This window comes from Anolis sagrei, chromosome 2, assembly GCF_037176765.1.
Source record: "Anolis sagrei isolate rAnoSag1 chromosome 2, rAnoSag1.mat, whole genome shotgun sequence".
Classification (NCBI taxonomy): domain Eukaryota; kingdom Metazoa; phylum Chordata; class Lepidosauria; order Squamata; family Dactyloidae; genus Anolis; species Anolis sagrei.
In genome coordinates this window covers 24,372,886-24,391,144 of record NC_090022.1, presented here as the reverse complement: position 1 = coordinate 24,391,144, position 18,259 = coordinate 24,372,886, and the positions used below count along the sequence as shown (strand labels likewise).

General features: G+C 40.8%; 1 protein-coding gene across 3 annotated transcripts in view; it reads right to left on the bottom strand.

Annotated features, from left to right (window-relative positions):
• Positions 1 to 568: 568 nt before the first annotated feature.
• Positions 569 to 18,259, bottom strand: part of LOC132765132 (C-type lectin domain family 2 member B-like) — a 35,804-nt gene continuing 18,113 nt past the window's right edge. For 2 of the 3 annotated variants that reach the window (XM_067463375.1, XM_067463376.1), the window contains exons 2-8: positions 17,575 to 17,692; positions 15,148 to 15,258; positions 13,645 to 13,887; positions 12,748 to 12,837; positions 7,056 to 7,243; positions 4,993 to 5,099; positions 569 to 2,676 (exon numbers count right to left, since the gene is read on the bottom strand). In XM_067463375.1, coding sequence (XP_067319476.1) covers positions 2,562 to 2,676; positions 4,993 to 5,099; positions 7,056 to 7,243; positions 12,748 to 12,837; positions 13,645 to 13,825 — 681 coding nt within the window. In that variant the 5' untranslated portion in view covers positions 13,826 to 13,887; positions 15,148 to 15,258; positions 17,575 to 17,692 and the 3' untranslated portion in view covers positions 569 to 2,561. The remainder of the gene's footprint in view (positions 2,677 to 4,992; positions 5,100 to 7,055; positions 7,244 to 12,747; positions 12,838 to 13,644; positions 13,888 to 15,147; positions 15,259 to 17,574; positions 17,693 to 18,259) is intronic. The other variant, XM_067463377.1, reaches the window with a different exon arrangement.

The following is an 18,259-nucleotide window of genomic DNA, read 5'->3' as shown; positions in this document are numbered from 1 at the left end:
ACATTATTATTAAACTCAATCTTCAAATCTCACAACTGTCTTCATGTTTTTAACCGAAACAACTGAAATGAAGGAACAAATTGCCCTATTTACTTGCATCTAATTCTCACCTATTTTGGCTGAACTACTTCACCAAAATTAAGGTGTGCATTAGATTTGAGTCATACAGTAATCTTTGTGCTGAGCCAAAGCCTAAGGGAAGCTGCTTCAGGAGCTGCACCTCGAGCTCCTATTGGAGGGATGTCATGGCTAATTTTACTGCCACAGCATAATAAGGCACTTGCATTCTTTGGCAGAGAAGGCTCAAGACCTTGTAACACTACAGCTCCCATTACTCTATAGCATTAAAACAAGGCAGTTAATTGAATCAAGGCTGTTAATTGAATGTATCTATGCATACACAGCATAGATACACCCCAGGTTTTCTATTGCTGAAAACTGTGGTGCTTTAGCACTTTAATTCTTTAAAAGGGAATTCTGTGAAACTGTAATGCACACCTTTTGGGGCCAACTTACAAAGTGCATTATTTGTCGCTGTGCATTACATTTGGTAGCATTTTTTTTAAAAAAAAATCAGGACTTTGTAAATTGAGGTCCACATTATTTCATGGCACATTAGATCAAGTAGATACAGTACCAAAGACCTCGTGGGGTTGGGTGAGGGCACCCTTAATATAAGAGTACTTCATACTTTTCTTGTTGCATGAGATTCTCTTCCACAGAGATACCCAGCAGTTGCCAATTGGGAAACAAAGAGAGGAAAAGCATTTTTCAAACAGCTATGTCTCAACAGCCAGAGAGGCACTCCTGGGATACTCAAGTCACAAGGATAAAGTTTTGGTGCAAGGGAGGCCTATTAGAAATTGTTTAAGTATACTCCCTACCAGCCTTAGCTGGTGGCAATGCCAAGAAATGCTGGGAATTGCACCGGGGTGGGGAAATAGCTTATCTGCCCTTATTCTAATGGGATAACCATTGGATTACACATTGAAATGCTGGATGGGCTAAGACTGGCAGTGAGGATTCCACTGCATTTGATTCTCCTCCATGGAGAAATCCAGCAGCTGAACCAAGCAGAGTGGTCAACTTGTGGACTTCCAAATGTTGTTGGTTGACAACTCCCACCATTCCTCACTATCAGTTATTGTGGTTGGAGTTGCTGATGGAAATTACAATCCATCATCATCCCCACAAATTGATTACTCCTAAAGGATGTTATAAAAGGATCATTAGTAAATGTAAAGGTTTCCCCTTGACGTTAAATCTAGGTGATGCTCGTCTTCATTTCTAAGCTGAAGAGTAGCATTGTCTGCAGACACCTCCAAGGTCATGTGGCCAGCATGACTTCATGGAGCACTGTGACCTTCCCACCAAAGTGGTACCTATTGATCTACTCACATTTACATGTTTTCGAACTGCTAGATTGGCAGAAGCTAACAGCAGGAACTCACCCAACTCCCTGGAATCAAACTGCTGACCTTACAGTCAGCACATTCCACAGCTCAGCACTTTAACCCACTGCATCACCGGAGGCTCCTTAAAGGATCATTACAAAACAATAAATTACAGGGAGAAGTGGTCCACTACTCTGGATACTACTAAAAGAAATCCTTCCTATTTCCTACAATGAATTCCCCTCCACGGGGACACTTCTAAAGGAAAACAATTGTGGAGTTTGTTTCAAAAAGGTACCAAATTTTAAAAAATGGAAAAAATAGTTATAAATGGCAGTATATTGTTGTCTAGAAGTAGACTACTATATTTCTTCAACATTAAGACACACATTTTCCCTAGGTAAACATCTCAAAAATGGGGTGCATCCTAGAATCACATGTGTATCCTATGTATTTTTGTTGGTGGTACTAAAATTAGGATGTATCTTACACTCGATGGCATTTTACAAGTGAAAAAAGGCAGTATTATGTACGCATCAAACTATTATCACAGGACTCGGAAAACTGCATTTTACAGTCAACAAATATATATGCTCAGCATGTGTCATCCCCCCCCCCCCTCCAATTTCTGTAAAATTTGTTCAGGTGGATTTGGTACCTTTTGTAAACAAATTCCACAACTGTTTGCTCAGCATTTGTAAGGACAATGCATGCATTAGGTGGGAGATGGATTAGAGTTTGCTGGTTTGTCAGTCAATTATAAATTTGCATTCTCAAAAGAAGTCTTTCAAAATGGGCGTTGATTACGTTGATTATCTAGACCAGAGCTTGGAAATAACCTGTGATGTAACTTCTTATTGAAAGAATAAAGTAGTACATTTACACTCAAAAGGAAAATGCAGCTCGTTGCGTCACTTGTTACTTTTCTTAATGGTAGTAAGAATCATGTAACCAGAGAATGTTAATTTGTTACACTAAAAAGAGATGATTTCCCATTTTTTGTAACTTTTGGAATGTAATGTTGTTAAAACTTTGTTACAAGAAAGTAACAAGTTGTAGATAGGTTGTTGCTTCCAAGTTCTGGTCTGGACCTTTTGAATAAACGGATAACCTATGTGCAGCCTACGATGATCAAATCATTTGTGTTGGGAAGCTTTCAAACTTTGCTTAGGCCGAGCGAGCAGACATGCCACATATCCAATTTCGTGTTATCCAGCATAATGTTGAACTGGCCTTCTCATCATTCAGGTAGGCACAGGGTCCATCAGCTCCAATGTCAAACCTGCAATGATTGGACAACAGAAATTGAGTCCCTATGTCATAACCTGCATCACACTACCAATAGATTCCTTATTTATGTTGTATAAAAAAAAACCCCTCATAGAATCATAAAACATAGAACGATCAGAGTTGAAAGAGATAGAATCATAATTGAAAGAGACCTCGTGGGCCATCCAATCCAATCCCCTGCCACGAAGCAGGAAAATCGCACCCCCGACAGATGGCCATCCAGCTTCTGTTTGAAAACCTCCAAAGAAGAAGTTTCCACCACATTCCAGGGCAGAGAGTTCCACTGCTGAACAGCTCTCACAGTTAGGAAGTTCTTCCTCATGTTCAGGTAGAATCTCCTTTCCAGTAGTTTGAAGCCACTGTTCCATGTCCTAGTCTCCAGGGCAGCAGAAAACAAGCTTGCTCCCTCCTCCCTATGACTTCCCCTCACATGGCCCTCATCATGTCTCCTCTCATCCTTCTCTTCTGCAGGCTAAACATGCCCAGCTCTTTAAACCGCTCCTCATAGGGCTTGTTCTCTAGGCTGTTGATCATTTTAGTTGCTCTCCTCCGGACAAATTCCAGCTTGTCAACATTTCCCTTAAATTGCAGTGCCTAGAATTGGACACAGTATAACAGGGATGGTCTGACCACGTCAGAATAGAGGGATAGCAGACTTCCCTTGATCTACACACTATACTCCTATTGATACAGCCAAAATTCCATTGGCTTTTAAAGCCACTGCATGACATTGTTGGCTCATGTTTAACTTGTTGTCCATGAGGACCCCAAGGTTTATTTCGCATATACTGTTCTCGAGCCAGGCGTCCCCATTCTGTATCTTTGCATTTCATTTTTTCTGCCTGAGTGGGAGTATCTTGCATTTGCCCCCATTGAACTTCATTTTGTTAGCAATAGAAAGAGTCACCCAGGAATACACCCTCAAAGCACTCAACAAATTCTACACTTGTGTCCATCATTTTGAAATACTCTGTATCTTTTATAATAGGAAACAGTGAACATGCAGGATCTTTTTATTTTTTAAATAAGAATGGTGAAGTCTACAAACAAAAGTTATTTACTGCAGTCCATGTACCATGCAATGGGCTAGAAATAAATAAAGATATATGTAAAAGCAACCAATTAATGTCTTTATTTCAGGAAAATGGAGGATGAAGGAATAAGTGATTAGCAAGAGGTCAGCCAAATCATGTTTCTTTTCCCTTGCAAAGTTACTTGCTTCTTCCATTTAATGTCCCAGTATCTTGGGGCTGTTCACATTACAAAGTTATAGCCCTCTGAACACACTTTAACTACAATGGCAACTTCCCATGGAATTCTTGGATTTGCCACATAGAGTCACAAAAATGACTTTGGCCATGGATCTAGATTTATCTACCTACTGTATCTGTGATTTTATCTTTTATGTACTCTGCTTTGTGAGGGATGGCCCTGAAGGACTGCCTCTAAATACATAAATTATTTAATGTCCTAACTGTAGAAACTGAGCCTACTTTTCAATCAAACATTTCTGTTTTAAGGAGGGGAAATGTTAAAATGAAACATTTTAACATCCCTTTGTTTCAAGATCTTCTGAAACCTAAATTTACTTTATTTATTTATTTACTTTATTTATATGCTGCTTTTCTCAGCCCTCAGGCTGAGAAAAGTCAAATGAACACCTTACCAAACAACAATCAAAATGTTATAAAAATGATACCACTGCAAAACATGACCGCTAAATTATGTTATTACAAAACTGTGAGACACAAAATTCAAGACCACAAAAAATATCAAAATCTTGTAAAAATGCCAATAGGACACAAAATTACAGAAAGAGAAACACAATGAATCCAAATTTCTCCATGTATGTGATACACTATGTTGACAAAGGCCAAGCCAAAATGGATGAAGAATTAAATAGAGTAATTTTTCCCCAGAAATTCCTCCCATAATTGATGGGAGAAGCCTTTTTTAAACTGCCTCAAGCCAGAATGAGACTCGGATCAGAAGAAAATGCTACGTGTTGACTCAGACTGTGGAACACTAAATAACTTACGATATATCTTTCACACTCACGCTCATCTGAGCTAATGAATACCATTTTTTTTCTCATCTGACTCAATTATGACACTATGTTTGCAATTTTGTATTCTACTACCATTTTGGTGTTCTTTTTGTTTTTGACTCCTGAAATTGTGTGTGTTATCATTTTTGTAATTGCAAAATTTAACCCTCATATTTTTGAGTTATGTGACTTTATAACATTTTGGTTGTTGTTTGGTTTTTGACTGATGCCTCCCCATGATGGTGACTTGGAAAAACTTACCAGTTATTGAAGAGAGTTCCATTTGCCCATTTCCAGGGCTGCCCTTCCTTCTCTCTCTTCAAGCCAATCCAATAATCAGTTGGTCTTTTAACTTGCATTATGAAGTCCTGTAATTAAAGAAAATGTGTCTCACAGTGTCAAGTAGCACAAACATTAACCACCATATTGTAGAAATGTGCGTTGCAAAGGAAAGAAACTAGAGTGAAAACTGGAGTGCAATCTCATATTTTTAATGTAGAAGAGCAAACCATAGATCACCTGTTACAATGCAGTCTGAGCCCTGCCACATGCACAATGGAGGACCTTCTTATAGCAACACCAAAGGCACTCTGAGGGCCCTTCCACACAGCCCTAATTCCCAGAATATCAAGGCAGAAAATCCCACATTATCTGAGTGTGGACTCAAATAACCCAGTTCAAAGCAGATATTTTGGGATTTTCTGTCTTGATATTCTGGGAATTAGGGCTGTGTGGAAGGGCCCCAAGTGGCCAGCCACTGGTCAAAGGACATTTAATATAATGCCAAGTTTTTAAACTTTGTTTTTTTTCCATACATGACAACTGTACCCTTGGTTCACTCCTGGTACGATAAATCAATAAATGTAGAAGAGAGGATTGCTACAGATGTGCCCTAGGGATTGAAAAATATTCAAACACTTTCAAGAAAAGACATACCCATGTTAATCCTGAATGACAACAAGCAAAATGATCTTGAAGCATATTAGAGACAGAGTGAAAGATATTGGCACATGAGCTTTTGTAGACTAAGCCTACTTCTTCAAATGCAGCGAGTAGGCAGATTTTTTAGGTAGATTTTATAGCCATGTGTTGTGAACAGCAATAGAAATGACAAGCAAATGGGTGTGGTGATGGGGTGAAGATGTTATTTTCTATGCAAAACATGCTCCAATTGGGGGTTTATATTCTGCAAAATTCACTTGAGTTTATTTTGCATAGAAAACAATGATGTGCAGGAAATAAAAATGTTAAAAATACTAATTGTTTCCTTCAAGAATCATAGAATCAAAGAGTTGGAAGAGACCTCATGGGCCATCCAGTCCAACCCCCTGCCAAGAAGCAGGAATATTGCATTCAAATCACCCCTGACAGATGGCCATCCAGCCTCTGTTTAAAAGCTTCCAAAGAAGGAGCCTCCACCACACTCCGGGGCAGAGAGTTCCACTGCTGAATGGCTCTCACAGTCAGGAAGTTCTTCCTCATGTTCAGATGGAATCTCCTCTCTTGTAGTTTGAAGCCATTGTTCCGCGTCCTAGTCTCCAGGGAAGCAGAAAACAAGCTTGCTCCCTCCTCCCTGTGGCTTCCTCTCACATATTTATACATGGCTATCATATCCCCTCTCAGCCTTCTCTTCTTCAGGCTAAACATGCCCAGCTCCTTAAGCCGCTCCTCATGGGGCTTGTTCTCCAGACCCTTTATCATTTTAGTCGCTCTCCTCTGGACACATTCCAGAAGAAACTTCATCATCATCTACTGATTACCTGCCTCTCCTTGCGGCTTGAGGAAGGAAACTTAGGGCCCTTCCACACAGCCCTATATCCCAGAATATCAAGGCAGAAAATCTCACAATATCTGCTTTGAACTGGGTTATTTCAGTCCACACTCAGATGCTGTAGGATTTTCTGCCTTGATTTTCTGGGATATATGGAAGGGCCCTTAGTGTTGTTTTTTACACTTGCTGAAATCCCTTCTATCACACAGGGCCCTTCGACACAGCCCTATATACTAGAATATCAAGGCATAAAATCCCACAATATCTGCTTTGAAATAGTTTATCTGAGTCCACACTCAGATAATGTGGGATTTTCCGCCTTGATATTCTGGGATATAGGGCTGTGTTGAAGGGTCCGCAATCATGAAAGGTTGAAGAGCCCACTCTAGTTTTTACTCTGGCAAGCCTAAGTATCTCAGTCGTGTAACAAGTCTCTATCACCATAACGAGTTAAATGTTGTACAGGTTCATTGCACTCAGCTCCCATAGATGCTTGATAGCACCCAATGCGTGGTACAAAACCCTTACTACGCAATATGAAAGTCTCCCTCACCATTTCTTTTTGATCTTCAATTGTAACCAAGGAAGCACCAGATGCAGAGCAATTGCTCTGGCTCAAATTCCAGGTTGTTTCTGATCCAGAAAAGTAGTAGCATTTGCCTTCATACCCAATCCACCCTGAAGGGCAGGCGAGGACAATTGTTGTTGGGTATGAGATAGATGATTTGGTCACCATCACACCTAAAGCAAAGAAAATAATATGAATTGTCGAAGGCTTTCATGGCCGGGGTCACCGGGTTGTTGTAGGTATTTTTGGACTATATGGCCATGTTCTAGAGCAGGGGTCCTCAAACTATGGCCCGCGGGCCAGAACCGGCCCCCTGAGGGCATTTATCCGGCCTGAGGGGTGTGGAGAATGGTGAGTCCCCCACCTCCCCAAGATGCAATGCACCAGCCCGCACTCCGCCACATGCAGAAGAGGCCGGGCTTCCCCCCCCTGCTCTTTCAAGGGGAAACTTGCAACTGAAGAAAGGAGGGATGGGGGGGGGGGGGGGGACATTAGGAGGTGAGGGAAAAGAACAAAGAGGGAAACAACACTTCAGATTTGTTACTTCACTTTGCAGCAATGCACTTCTTTAGTTCTCCATGCTCCAACATATGGGGAGGAAGCAGCGAAGTAGGAGCAGCAGCAGCAGAAAAATAAAGAGGCAGAAAGAGAAACGGAGGAGCAGCAGCAAGGGAGACGGGCTCTCCTCGCTCGCCCTCTCTCCCTCCCTCTCCGCAGCATCCACCAGATCTTTGACTTTGGTTCTGCAGGCTCCCAGCCCCATGCCTAACTTTTAAGTTTCTGTCTCATGGCTCCCCAGGGGGAGAGGGAAGCCAAGGAGTAGACACTGTCACCCAGGCAACCCCTGCCCGCCGTTCTCCAGTAATGGCAAGGGCCAGGAAGAGTTCTATTTACTGCAGCTTTATTTACTGCAGAGGAGGAATTAGTGCAGTTCAATAGCACTTTAAATGCCATAGTTCAATGCTGTGGATCCCTGGGAGTTGTAGTTTGACAAGGCCTTGGGCTGCTTCTACAATGAATGCAGTTCAGTACCACTTCAGCGGCTCAATAAATCATGGGATTTGTTGTCTTGAGCCTCCTCTGCCAAGGAGTACGGCAAACTGCAAATCCCAGGATTTTGTAGTAAAGTGGTGTCAAACTGCATTAATTCTACAGTGTAGATCAGGCATGAGCAAACTTTAGCCCTCCTGGTGTTTTGGACTTCAAATGTAGGAGTAATTTTTTTATTTATTTTATATCCCACTTTTGCTCTCCATGCAGAGACTCAAAGCGGCTCACAATTTAAAACATTACAACTGAAAATATAGAAATATACAATAACAAAGCAGTATTGTCATTATATATTATCTGTAGTATTATAATTAATATTTTAGTAGGGCTGGGTGTCTTCCTTGTTATCTTTTTGTAGACAAGTGAAGATTTTTTTGTTTCATCAGGTCTTTGAGGGCTGATTGTGCAGGAAAAAGACCTTTCATGTACTGTGTTTTTTTATATTTGTTGTTCTTCCTTCTAATGGTCTGTATTTTATTTTAGTTATATTTTCAACTTTTGCATAATGTAAAAAAAAAAAAAGCTGTATCTATTTTATCTCTTGTAAATCTGGAGTCCCAAACTTGGAGAACGTATGAACAATAATTAACAATGACCAATTAATAATTTATTCATTCTCATTGGCATCCTTTCAGTTTCATTCTGCATTTCTGTAGGATTCATTTGTTTGAGGTGGCCTCTGCCCCAGAGTTGCAAGCCACACTCTTTCAACCTCCTCAATAATGATTTAATCAAAGTTGGACAGTCTTATCTTAAATTACAGTTCTATGCAAATATTCAAAAACATTTAACCTGCTGCTACCTATTATCACCTCAATTGATGTAATTTGAATTTACGGACTCTGAGCTGGTAAACGTTGAGCACAAGATTGTTTTTAGGGATTGTGATGTATAATGGATTGTTTTAATTGTTTTAATTACTGTTTATATGTTTTATTTTTTACTTTGTTGTTGTGCCGGCATCGAATTGTGCCTTTTTGTAAGCCGCCCTGAGTCCCCCCTCGGGGATTGAGAAGGGCGGGGTAGAAGTGCGAGAAATAAATAAATAAATAAAATAATTTTATCAGTATTCACTTTTATTTTTATTTTTAAAACAAGCTTGGCTAACCAGCATTGCCCGGGTTATTTGAAAAAGTCAATTTTTTTAATTGTACAAAATGCATAAGGTTGTGGGTGAACTACAACTCACATCATGCCAGGTTAACCCCGAAAAACTCCATCAGAACTTATAATTCGTTATGTTGGGCAAGTTTGCTCTAGATGCATAATTGGTGGGATTTAGTCCGGCCCTCCAGCGGTCTGAGGGACAGTGAACTGGCCCCCTGTTTAAAAAGTCTGAGGACCCCTTGTCTAGAGACATTCTCTCCTGACATTTCGCCTGCATCTATGGCAAGCATCCTCAGGTCTGAATTTAGTTAAGGGGCAATGAACCTGAATAATATGAATTTAATTAAGGGGCAATGAACCTCGGGCCTACTTCCACTTCTTATTTTTACAAATAAGCGAGTATTTAAAGGTCACAAAACTTTGGCATTGAATTAGGCTCTGTTTTGCAGGCTTGAGATCTGATTAGAACTACTCCTGACCCCATCTACTTTGCTTTGTTTGCACCCCACCCCATGACAGTCTTGGTGTGCAACACACACACAACAAGAGCTGTCCCAAATTGTAATTCAGCCCCTGGGCTCAATTTAGTAAGTCTTACTTTATTGATTGGACTGATTTTTGGAGAAACATGTTTGGAATTGGAGGAACTAAGGATTTGGTGCTATCTGAGCAGGCAGAGAGAGTGTCAAGGGCTAGAAGTGCCATTTTTCAACCAAGGCCATATCTGTGACCATATCTGGGGAAGATTAATTTCCTCCTAGTTGCCTTTGTACACAGAGACTTTCAAATTTAATATAACAAAATGTGCTTTCTGTGTCCCTGCCCTTGAAAACTTCAATTGACACTGAATATAATAACAATAATAATCATCATCATCTTTATTTATACCCCGCCACCACCTCCCACAACGGGGACTCGAGACTCTTTTTAAAGGTTTCTAAAGTAGGAGCTTTCCTAATCTCTCTGGGCAGTGAGTTCCAGAGTCTGGGGGCCACAGAGGAGAAGGCTCTCTCCCTTGTACTCACAAGGCGAGCCTGAGAAACTGGCAAGGGCGAAAGGAGGGCCTCCCAAGAGGATCAAAGAGTTCAAGATGGTTTATGGAGGGAGATATGGTCAGGAAGGTAGGCGGGTCCCAAACCGTTTAGAGTTTTATAGGTAAGAACCTGTACCTTGAATTGGGACTCGAAGATGAACGGTAGCCAATGGAGCTCCTTAAACAGGAGGGTTGACCACTCTCTGTAAGAAGCACCAGTTAGTAACCTGGCTGCCGCCTGTTGTACCAATTGAAATTTTCGGGCCGTTTTCAAGGGCAGCCCCACATAGAGTGCATTACAGTAATCCAATTTGGAGGTGACTAAGGCATGGACCACCCTGTCCAGATCTGACTTCACGAGATATGGTCGCAGATGGCGCACGAGTCTTAATTGTGCGAAAGCCCTTCCGGCCACCGCCAATGCCTGAGCTTCAAATGTAAGCGATGAATTGTTAGGAGGCCAAGGCCAAATTTGAGACCATGTCTGCTAACTCAGGCAGGGAAACTGCCGGGTCATGGGGTGGACAGTACACCAGCAGGATCCCCAGGCTGTCTCGGGTTACCCAAGTAGACACACTCGAACCTTGAAGATTTGGAACAGTGCATCTGATCAGGGCGATGGACTGCCAAAAGATCACTGCAACCCCATCTCCCCGCCCCCGGACCCAGCCTGCTGGTGCACACCAAAACCTGGTGGGCAGAGCTGGGTAAGGTTAACCCCCCAACTCATCCAGCCATGTCTCGGTGATGCATGCCAGATCCGCCGCCTCATCCAGGATCAAGTCCTGAATGACAGAAGTCTTTCCATTGACGGATCTGGCGTTCAAAAGCAGGATTTTAAGTTCATGATATTGATGGGTATCATATCATCAGTCAAAATATCTGCACTTTGAAAGCTTCTCTTCGCCATAACCATTTCTCTTAAGTCCAACTGGAACTTCTCCTCTGAGATTAATTCCAGTTTCAAGGATCAACTCTTAGCTGGGATGCACCAGAAGCTAACTTCACTCTCACCCTTTTGTGCTTATGTGGAGATTTTCTGTGCCAGCAATTCATATTTTTAGAATGGTGCACATTATTTATTTATTTTAAACATTTATATTCTGCCCTTCTCACCCCGTAGGGGACTCTGGGTGGAGCACAACATATATACAGAAACATTCAATGCCGGGACATAAAACCATAAAGATATACAAACATTAAAATCACTTATATTTGGATTTAAAGTTGCTTTAAAACCATCTCAGGACACCATTTTGCCTCATTGCACTGCCCCAAAGGCTTGGTCCCCCAACCAGGTCTTCACCATCCTTCTGAAGAACAGGAGGGAAGGGGCTGATCTAATATTGCCAGGAAGGTAGTTCCATAACCAGGGGGCAATCACTGAGAAGGCCCTGTCTCTCGTACCCGCCAAACGCACCTGTGATGGTGGCAACACCAAGAGCAGGGCCTCCTCAGAAGATCTTAGCTTCTACAGTGGTTTGTAAAGTGAGATGTGTTCAGTTAAATGCCTGCATGCAATTAACTTTCCATCTTGGTTGGTCTTTCCTTCCAGGACAACAGGAAAAACACTGAAATGCCATAGCATCTGATTGTGTAGTACAGCCTCCCTCAGTCTGAATAAGATAGTGGTGGTGACTAAAGGGAGTGAGAGAGAAAAGGCTACAAAAGCAGTGTAGAATCTTAGTCAGTGTTGACAGGGTAGAGCTGGCAGGTAGAAAGAGGAGGGAAGTACACTTCTGTCTTTCCCTGTGTGGCCCCTTCTACACTGACATATAAAATCCAGTTTATCTGATTTTATAATCTAGATTATATGGCAGTGTAAATGGAGCCTATGTCAGTCCCTTTCTGAAATGAGTTCAGAGACCAGAAGTCAGGCCAGCTGGGGAAAGGAATGAGTAGATTGAATAAGTACAAGCAATTGTAAAACTGCACACGTGACTTGTCTGCAAATGCGATCTCTTACCTTTAGTTAAGCAAATATAGAGAAATAGGCATTTTCCAAGGAAATGTCCCCAGTCGTACCACCTTTGAGTACTCCTTGTCTATGAAAACCTTTTGAAATTAGTGCGATCACCATAAGTTAAGAAGCAATCTGAAGACATGCACACACGCATACATGGGGAAACAAAGTCCTGTATTTTTCTCCAATTCTAAGATGCATTTTCCCCTCATATAAGCATCTCTCAAAGCAGGTTGTGCCTTAGAATTGCAGATGCTCTCACACACACATACACAGAGTCCACCTGTGAATGTATATGTATATGTATGTGTGTGTGTGTATGTACGTGTGTGTGTGTGTGTGTGTATATATATATATATATATATATTCCTGATAGTATTGCTGAAATTAGTGTGCGCACTACATTTTTTGATACTATATCTTAGTATCAAAAAAATACAGCAAACCAAAACATTCCAAAAACAGAACTATGACAGACAGATGGTAATCAAACAAAATTGCTAAGAAATACATTGAGAACTCACTAAAGACGACAATAATAATACTGCTGACAACAAGCGAACAAATCACAGGTACAGTGCAGAACTTGCTCCATTTGGCTTTCCATCCTCCATCTAAGAGAAAGAGAAATACACATTGAGTGTACATTCCCACAGTAAAGTGCGTAACTACTGTGAATCGCTGCATGAAATATCGTGACAATAAACTGGCTGTGAATACAGACACATGTGCCATGCAGATTCCTCAGTATCTGAAAACAAGCACCACATATGGATCCACAGACCTTTCCACAAGTCATATTACAATCCTTAATGTCAGGTCCAAAACCTGCTCTCAACAAATATGTGAGATCTTTTTACACGCAAGTATGTGTGGTATGTCACTAACAGAACCATGAAGAATAAGGATCAACAATGGCCCTTGGACTGGGAAGCAGTTTTGGGTCCTGTACAATCCTTTAGTGGCAACATCCTGTGGAATCTTAGGATGAGGTATACTGAAAAGGTGATAATACCACCTTGTGACAAGTGACTCAGAACAGATGTGACATGACTTCTTTCTTTACTGTTCAATCAAAAAATGGCCATTCCTTATCAGTTAAAAACATTGGGGGGGGGGGGGGGTGATGGAGAAGAAACAACACAATCTGCTGTATTTTTCATCACTTTCATATATTTTAAAAGAAAACTTGGGATGTAAGGGAGTTCAAGAAAGGCTTGAGTACTGAGGCAACCTGGAGACGACATTTTCCTACTCCTCAGACGATAAAACCCATATTGCTTCCAATTTTTCTTCAGCTCTTGGGCTGAATAAATTATAATAAATAAATAAATAAATAAATAAATAAATAAATAAATAAAGCATTTATTCTAGGCCCAACCTCAATACTCTTTTCTCATTAGGCAGAAATGCTGGCTTACCAGATTCTTCATTCATTTTCCCATTTAGAATTCCCATTATCTCTGATAATGCTAGTCCATTTTCACAGTCTCCATTGCCCTGTGCCATCTGGTCTGCAGTCTTTGATCCATTCCCACAGTTTCCTTTGCTATGCGTCACATTGTTTGCCTCAGCTTCTTGGGGATCCTCACTGTCCATCATTCTTTTCTCCTCAGCTTATTACTCTTTTTATCTTTTAGAAAGATGTTTACCGTCAATGACCTCTGCAGGGGAACAATTTATATTCATTTATGTATAATTTCACAGCAATATTACTGCACAGTCATGCACCACTCCTACTTTGGTGTTAATGTTTCTTTCCAGTTACACTTGATGTAGTTTTTGAGTGTGGTCTGATATTGGGCCCTTTCTCATTACATGTTTATAGCACTATATTTCCATGCTAAATACATATGGCAACACCTTGTGGAACCTTAGGATGAGGTATATTGAAAAATATTGACAAGCTGGAATGTGTCCAGAGAAATGTAACCAGAATGCAAGCCTCGTGAGAAACTGCTTAGGGTGCATATTCCCTGAAAAATTAATGCAGTTTGACACCAATTTAACCGTTACACTTCAATGCTATGGAATCCAGGGGGTTATAGTTTTACAAGGTCTTTAGCCTACTCTGCAAAAGATTGTTGGTGTCTCATTGAACTACAGCTACAGGATTCCACTGTTTTGAGCCATGGGAGTTAAAGTTCTTACAAACTGCATTAATTCTTCTGTGTAGATCCACTGTTCGGGTGATGGGTATGTTTAGCTTGGAGAAGAGATGAGTAAGATGTTTGTTTATTTGAAAAGATGTCAGATTGAGAAGCAAGCAAGCTTGTTTTCTGCTGCTCTTAAGTCTAGGACACAGAGCAATGGATTCAAATGGCAAGAAAAGAGATTCTACCTAAATATTAGGAAGACACTCCTGAGATTCTACCTAAATATTAGGAAGACCCTATGCTGCTTCCTCGGGATGTGGTGGAGTTTCCTTCTTCTGAGGTTTTTAAGCAGAGCCTAGATGGCTGTCAGGAGTGCTTTATGTTTTCCTGCATGGCAGAATGGGGTTGGACTGGATGGCCTTTGGGGTCTCTTCCAGTTCTATGATTCTAGGTATCAGGGCATTCTGGAAAATAATTCTAAGTAGCTCTCCATAACTGCAAATCCCAGGATTCGACAGAATGTTACTATGGTAGTTAAAATGGAATTATAGGGCAATAACTTTGTAGCATGGAGAGCCTTCTGTTACAGCCACATGGATCCATCCTTTTCGGTTTCTACTTGAGAAGGTAGCAAAACCAGTCTAATTTTACACCCCATCCTCCAAAATCCACTATTTTAACCTATCATGTAGAAGAATAACTACTTTGGGGACTGCAATACTCAGAAGCCCTCAGCCAACATGGTCACTGGTCCAGAAAAATAAAATTACTTTTATAGAAAGTTAGATCCTGTCATCCCAATTTAATGCTGAATTAATGTATATATACCTGGTTGGTTAAAAGGTCCTGTAAAAACCTGAATTCCTCTTCTGGTTCTTTTAGATGGCAGGGTCAGATCACTCTTCTTTGACACGGTATACTAAGGTTGTTGCACATATACTGTTGGGATAGGGTATAAGGGTGTACATTTATTACTAGAGCTCATTTTCTGCTGTTTTGTATTTATTTTTTAAATCAAGTTACAGTCAATAAGCCACTTTGAGTCTCCTTGTGGAGAGAAACAGCAAGGTTATTTATTTATTTCGTATTGAAAGCATTGCATAAATTAGTATAAAACTGACAAAAATAGAAGGTGTACAGGCGGCTAAATATCTTTTGACCAAAAACAGGCAACAGCAATGGCATTGTCTGTAGCCTCCAACAATTCCTCCTTTGTACATGAGGGCACAATGGACAAGGATACAGATACACAGTTGTCTATTCTGTTCCACAATCACACAAGGTGTGGGATTATTTTAGATCATGCCATTTTGCCAGGTTGCCTTTTGATCTGCCCACTCCACTTCTGAGTCTGTTCAGGGACTTCCAAAGTTGCCCATTCTTGGTTTTCCCCCTGGAGGAAGACCCTTGTGGCAGGGGGGGTGGGGGGTGGAGTGGGCATCCAGTTGGGGTTTCCTGGTTTAGCTACCCAGAGGGATACCCTTGCTGTTGCTGGAGGGACGCCAAGAGAAGTGGTAGTTCTTATAAAGTTTTTCCTTGATTTGAGTCTACTGGGAGGAGGCTGGTAGCCATGTAGTGGGTGGCTTTCACAGTGTTCAACCTTATTTCTCTCACATTTAGCAGCAACTTCCCATTGCACATCGGGGGGGGGGGGGGGGGGAGGGAGAATGCTAACTAGCTTGTAAAGTTTATCAACAGGTGTAGGTTTAAGACATCCTGTGATTATTCTGCATGTTTCATTCAATGCTATGTTCACCTGCTTTGCATGGGCAGACTTATGCCAAACAGGGCAGGCATACTCGGCAGTTGAGTAAGACAAGGCTAGAGCTGATGTTCTTACTAATTTTGGGTCTGCACCCCATGCGCTGCCAGTAAGTTCCTGCAAGATGTTATTGCATGCAGCTTCTTTGCGCTTGGTGTTCAAGCAGTGTTTTCTATATGCTAGTGTTCGATCTAAGGTGACACTGAGATATTTAGGATGGAAACAAAAAAGCAAGGTATAAATAATAATAATAATAATAATAATAATAATAATAATAATAGGTTCTTGTGGGTTTTTTCGGGCTATAGAGCCATGTTCTAGAGGCATTTCTCCTGACGTTTCGCCTGCATCTATGGCAAGCATCCTCAGAGGTTGTGAGGTCTTTTGACCTCACAACCTCTGAGGATGCTTGCCATAGATGCAGGCGAAACGTCAGGAGAAATGCCTCTAGAACATGGCTCTATAGCCCGAAAAAAACCCACAAGAACCTAGTGATTCCAGCCATGAAAGCCTTCGACAATAATAATAATAATAATAATAATAATAATAATAATAATGAAAAAGTCAGAGCTATAAAGAAGAGGGGGAAAGACATAATGAAAGCACAGTAGGGCTATGATCCACCAATCCTAACTGTAATTAATATATATATATATTAAAATGAACACACACACAAATATATAGTACTATCATAGCAGATCCTACCAACTGGAATATTGGAACATTAGGTTTCTTATTGCTGAAACAGTGCACAAGTAAATCCCAAGCTTTCAAAAATATCTTCCATTGGTTTTTCCTTTAACCCGTAACAACAGTGGTGATCCATTCACTCAGCCAAAGTGATTGTCCATTCCTTGGTCACCAGTGCTTCAGTCCATTTCCAGATTTGAACAATTATATATCAAAGACATTCTACTCAAACATTGTTGCAGTCCATTGTTGTTGCTTTTTATGGAAGTATTTGTGCAGTGAGTATTTATGCTCCATTAGTACTTGAACAGATACTCTCCTATCTCTATGCCATAGCATCTATAAGTAATACCACTCCAGTTCTCTAAGAGAGAGATGTCTATCTAACATGGCTTTGGAATGCTATGAGGGGTGGATCTAAGGGGCGAAAAGGCTATAAAACCATAGCCTTGGCTGTTAATAATTCAGATAGGGCCAGTTAGAGGCAGAGAGAGGAGGACCAAGAATAGACTGCATTTTGAGAGGAATGGTGAAATGCCACTTTTTAATATTCTAAGGCACCATCAAATGTAAGATACACACTCATTTCATGTATTCATTTATTTATTAATACATGCATATTCTTTTGGCCTGAGAAAGAGCCCCAGAATTGAGAAGTCCACATGGATATGGGAATCCTTGAGGGCGTCAATTCTCTATCTTCTGTTGATTCCTGCTCAATATCTAACACAATCCACTAAAAACAGAGACACTGATTACCTTTAAATTGAATTGTTAATAAAAGAATTAAAGTTTATACCCACCAGAACAATGCTTTAGACAACTTTTAGCCAAAGGTGTCCATTTGGAGAAACCGCATGTTTGAACCAATCACAAAACGTTTTCCACAACTCTCAAAGTTAGCCAAATCTTCAACAGAACCTGTAATGAAAGAAGACTTTTATATCATTTGTACATTTTTTTCTAATTTGTAAAAGAAAAAGTGTTTATGTGCTCTTAATGGGCAAGTTACACATTGAATAAATGAAAGCAATGTGGCTGCTCTAAATAAACCTGGAACCAGATCCACTGTTTTAAAATGTTTTTGTTTATTCATATTCAAATCAGGTTTGTGGCTCTGAAAAATATGCTACAAACCAAATGTCAATCTGAAAACTTCAGTTCACCACTTATTTTATTTATTTATGGTGTCAGTATCAACCAGACAATTGTATTACATTTTAAACAATTTTTTAACAAACAGACAAAACAGAGTTTGCAAGCTTGGTAGTTGATTGGAGTGCCTCTGGTGTTGCTGCGAGAAGGTCCTCCATGGTGCATGTGGCAGGGCTCAGGTTGCATTGCAGCAGGTGGTCAGTGGTTTGCTCTTCTCCACACTTGCATGTCGTGGATTCCACTTTGTAGCCCCATTTCTTGAGGTTGGCTCTGCATCTCATGGTGCCAGAGCGCAGTCTGTTCAGCGCCTTCCAAGCCGCCCAGTCTTCTGTG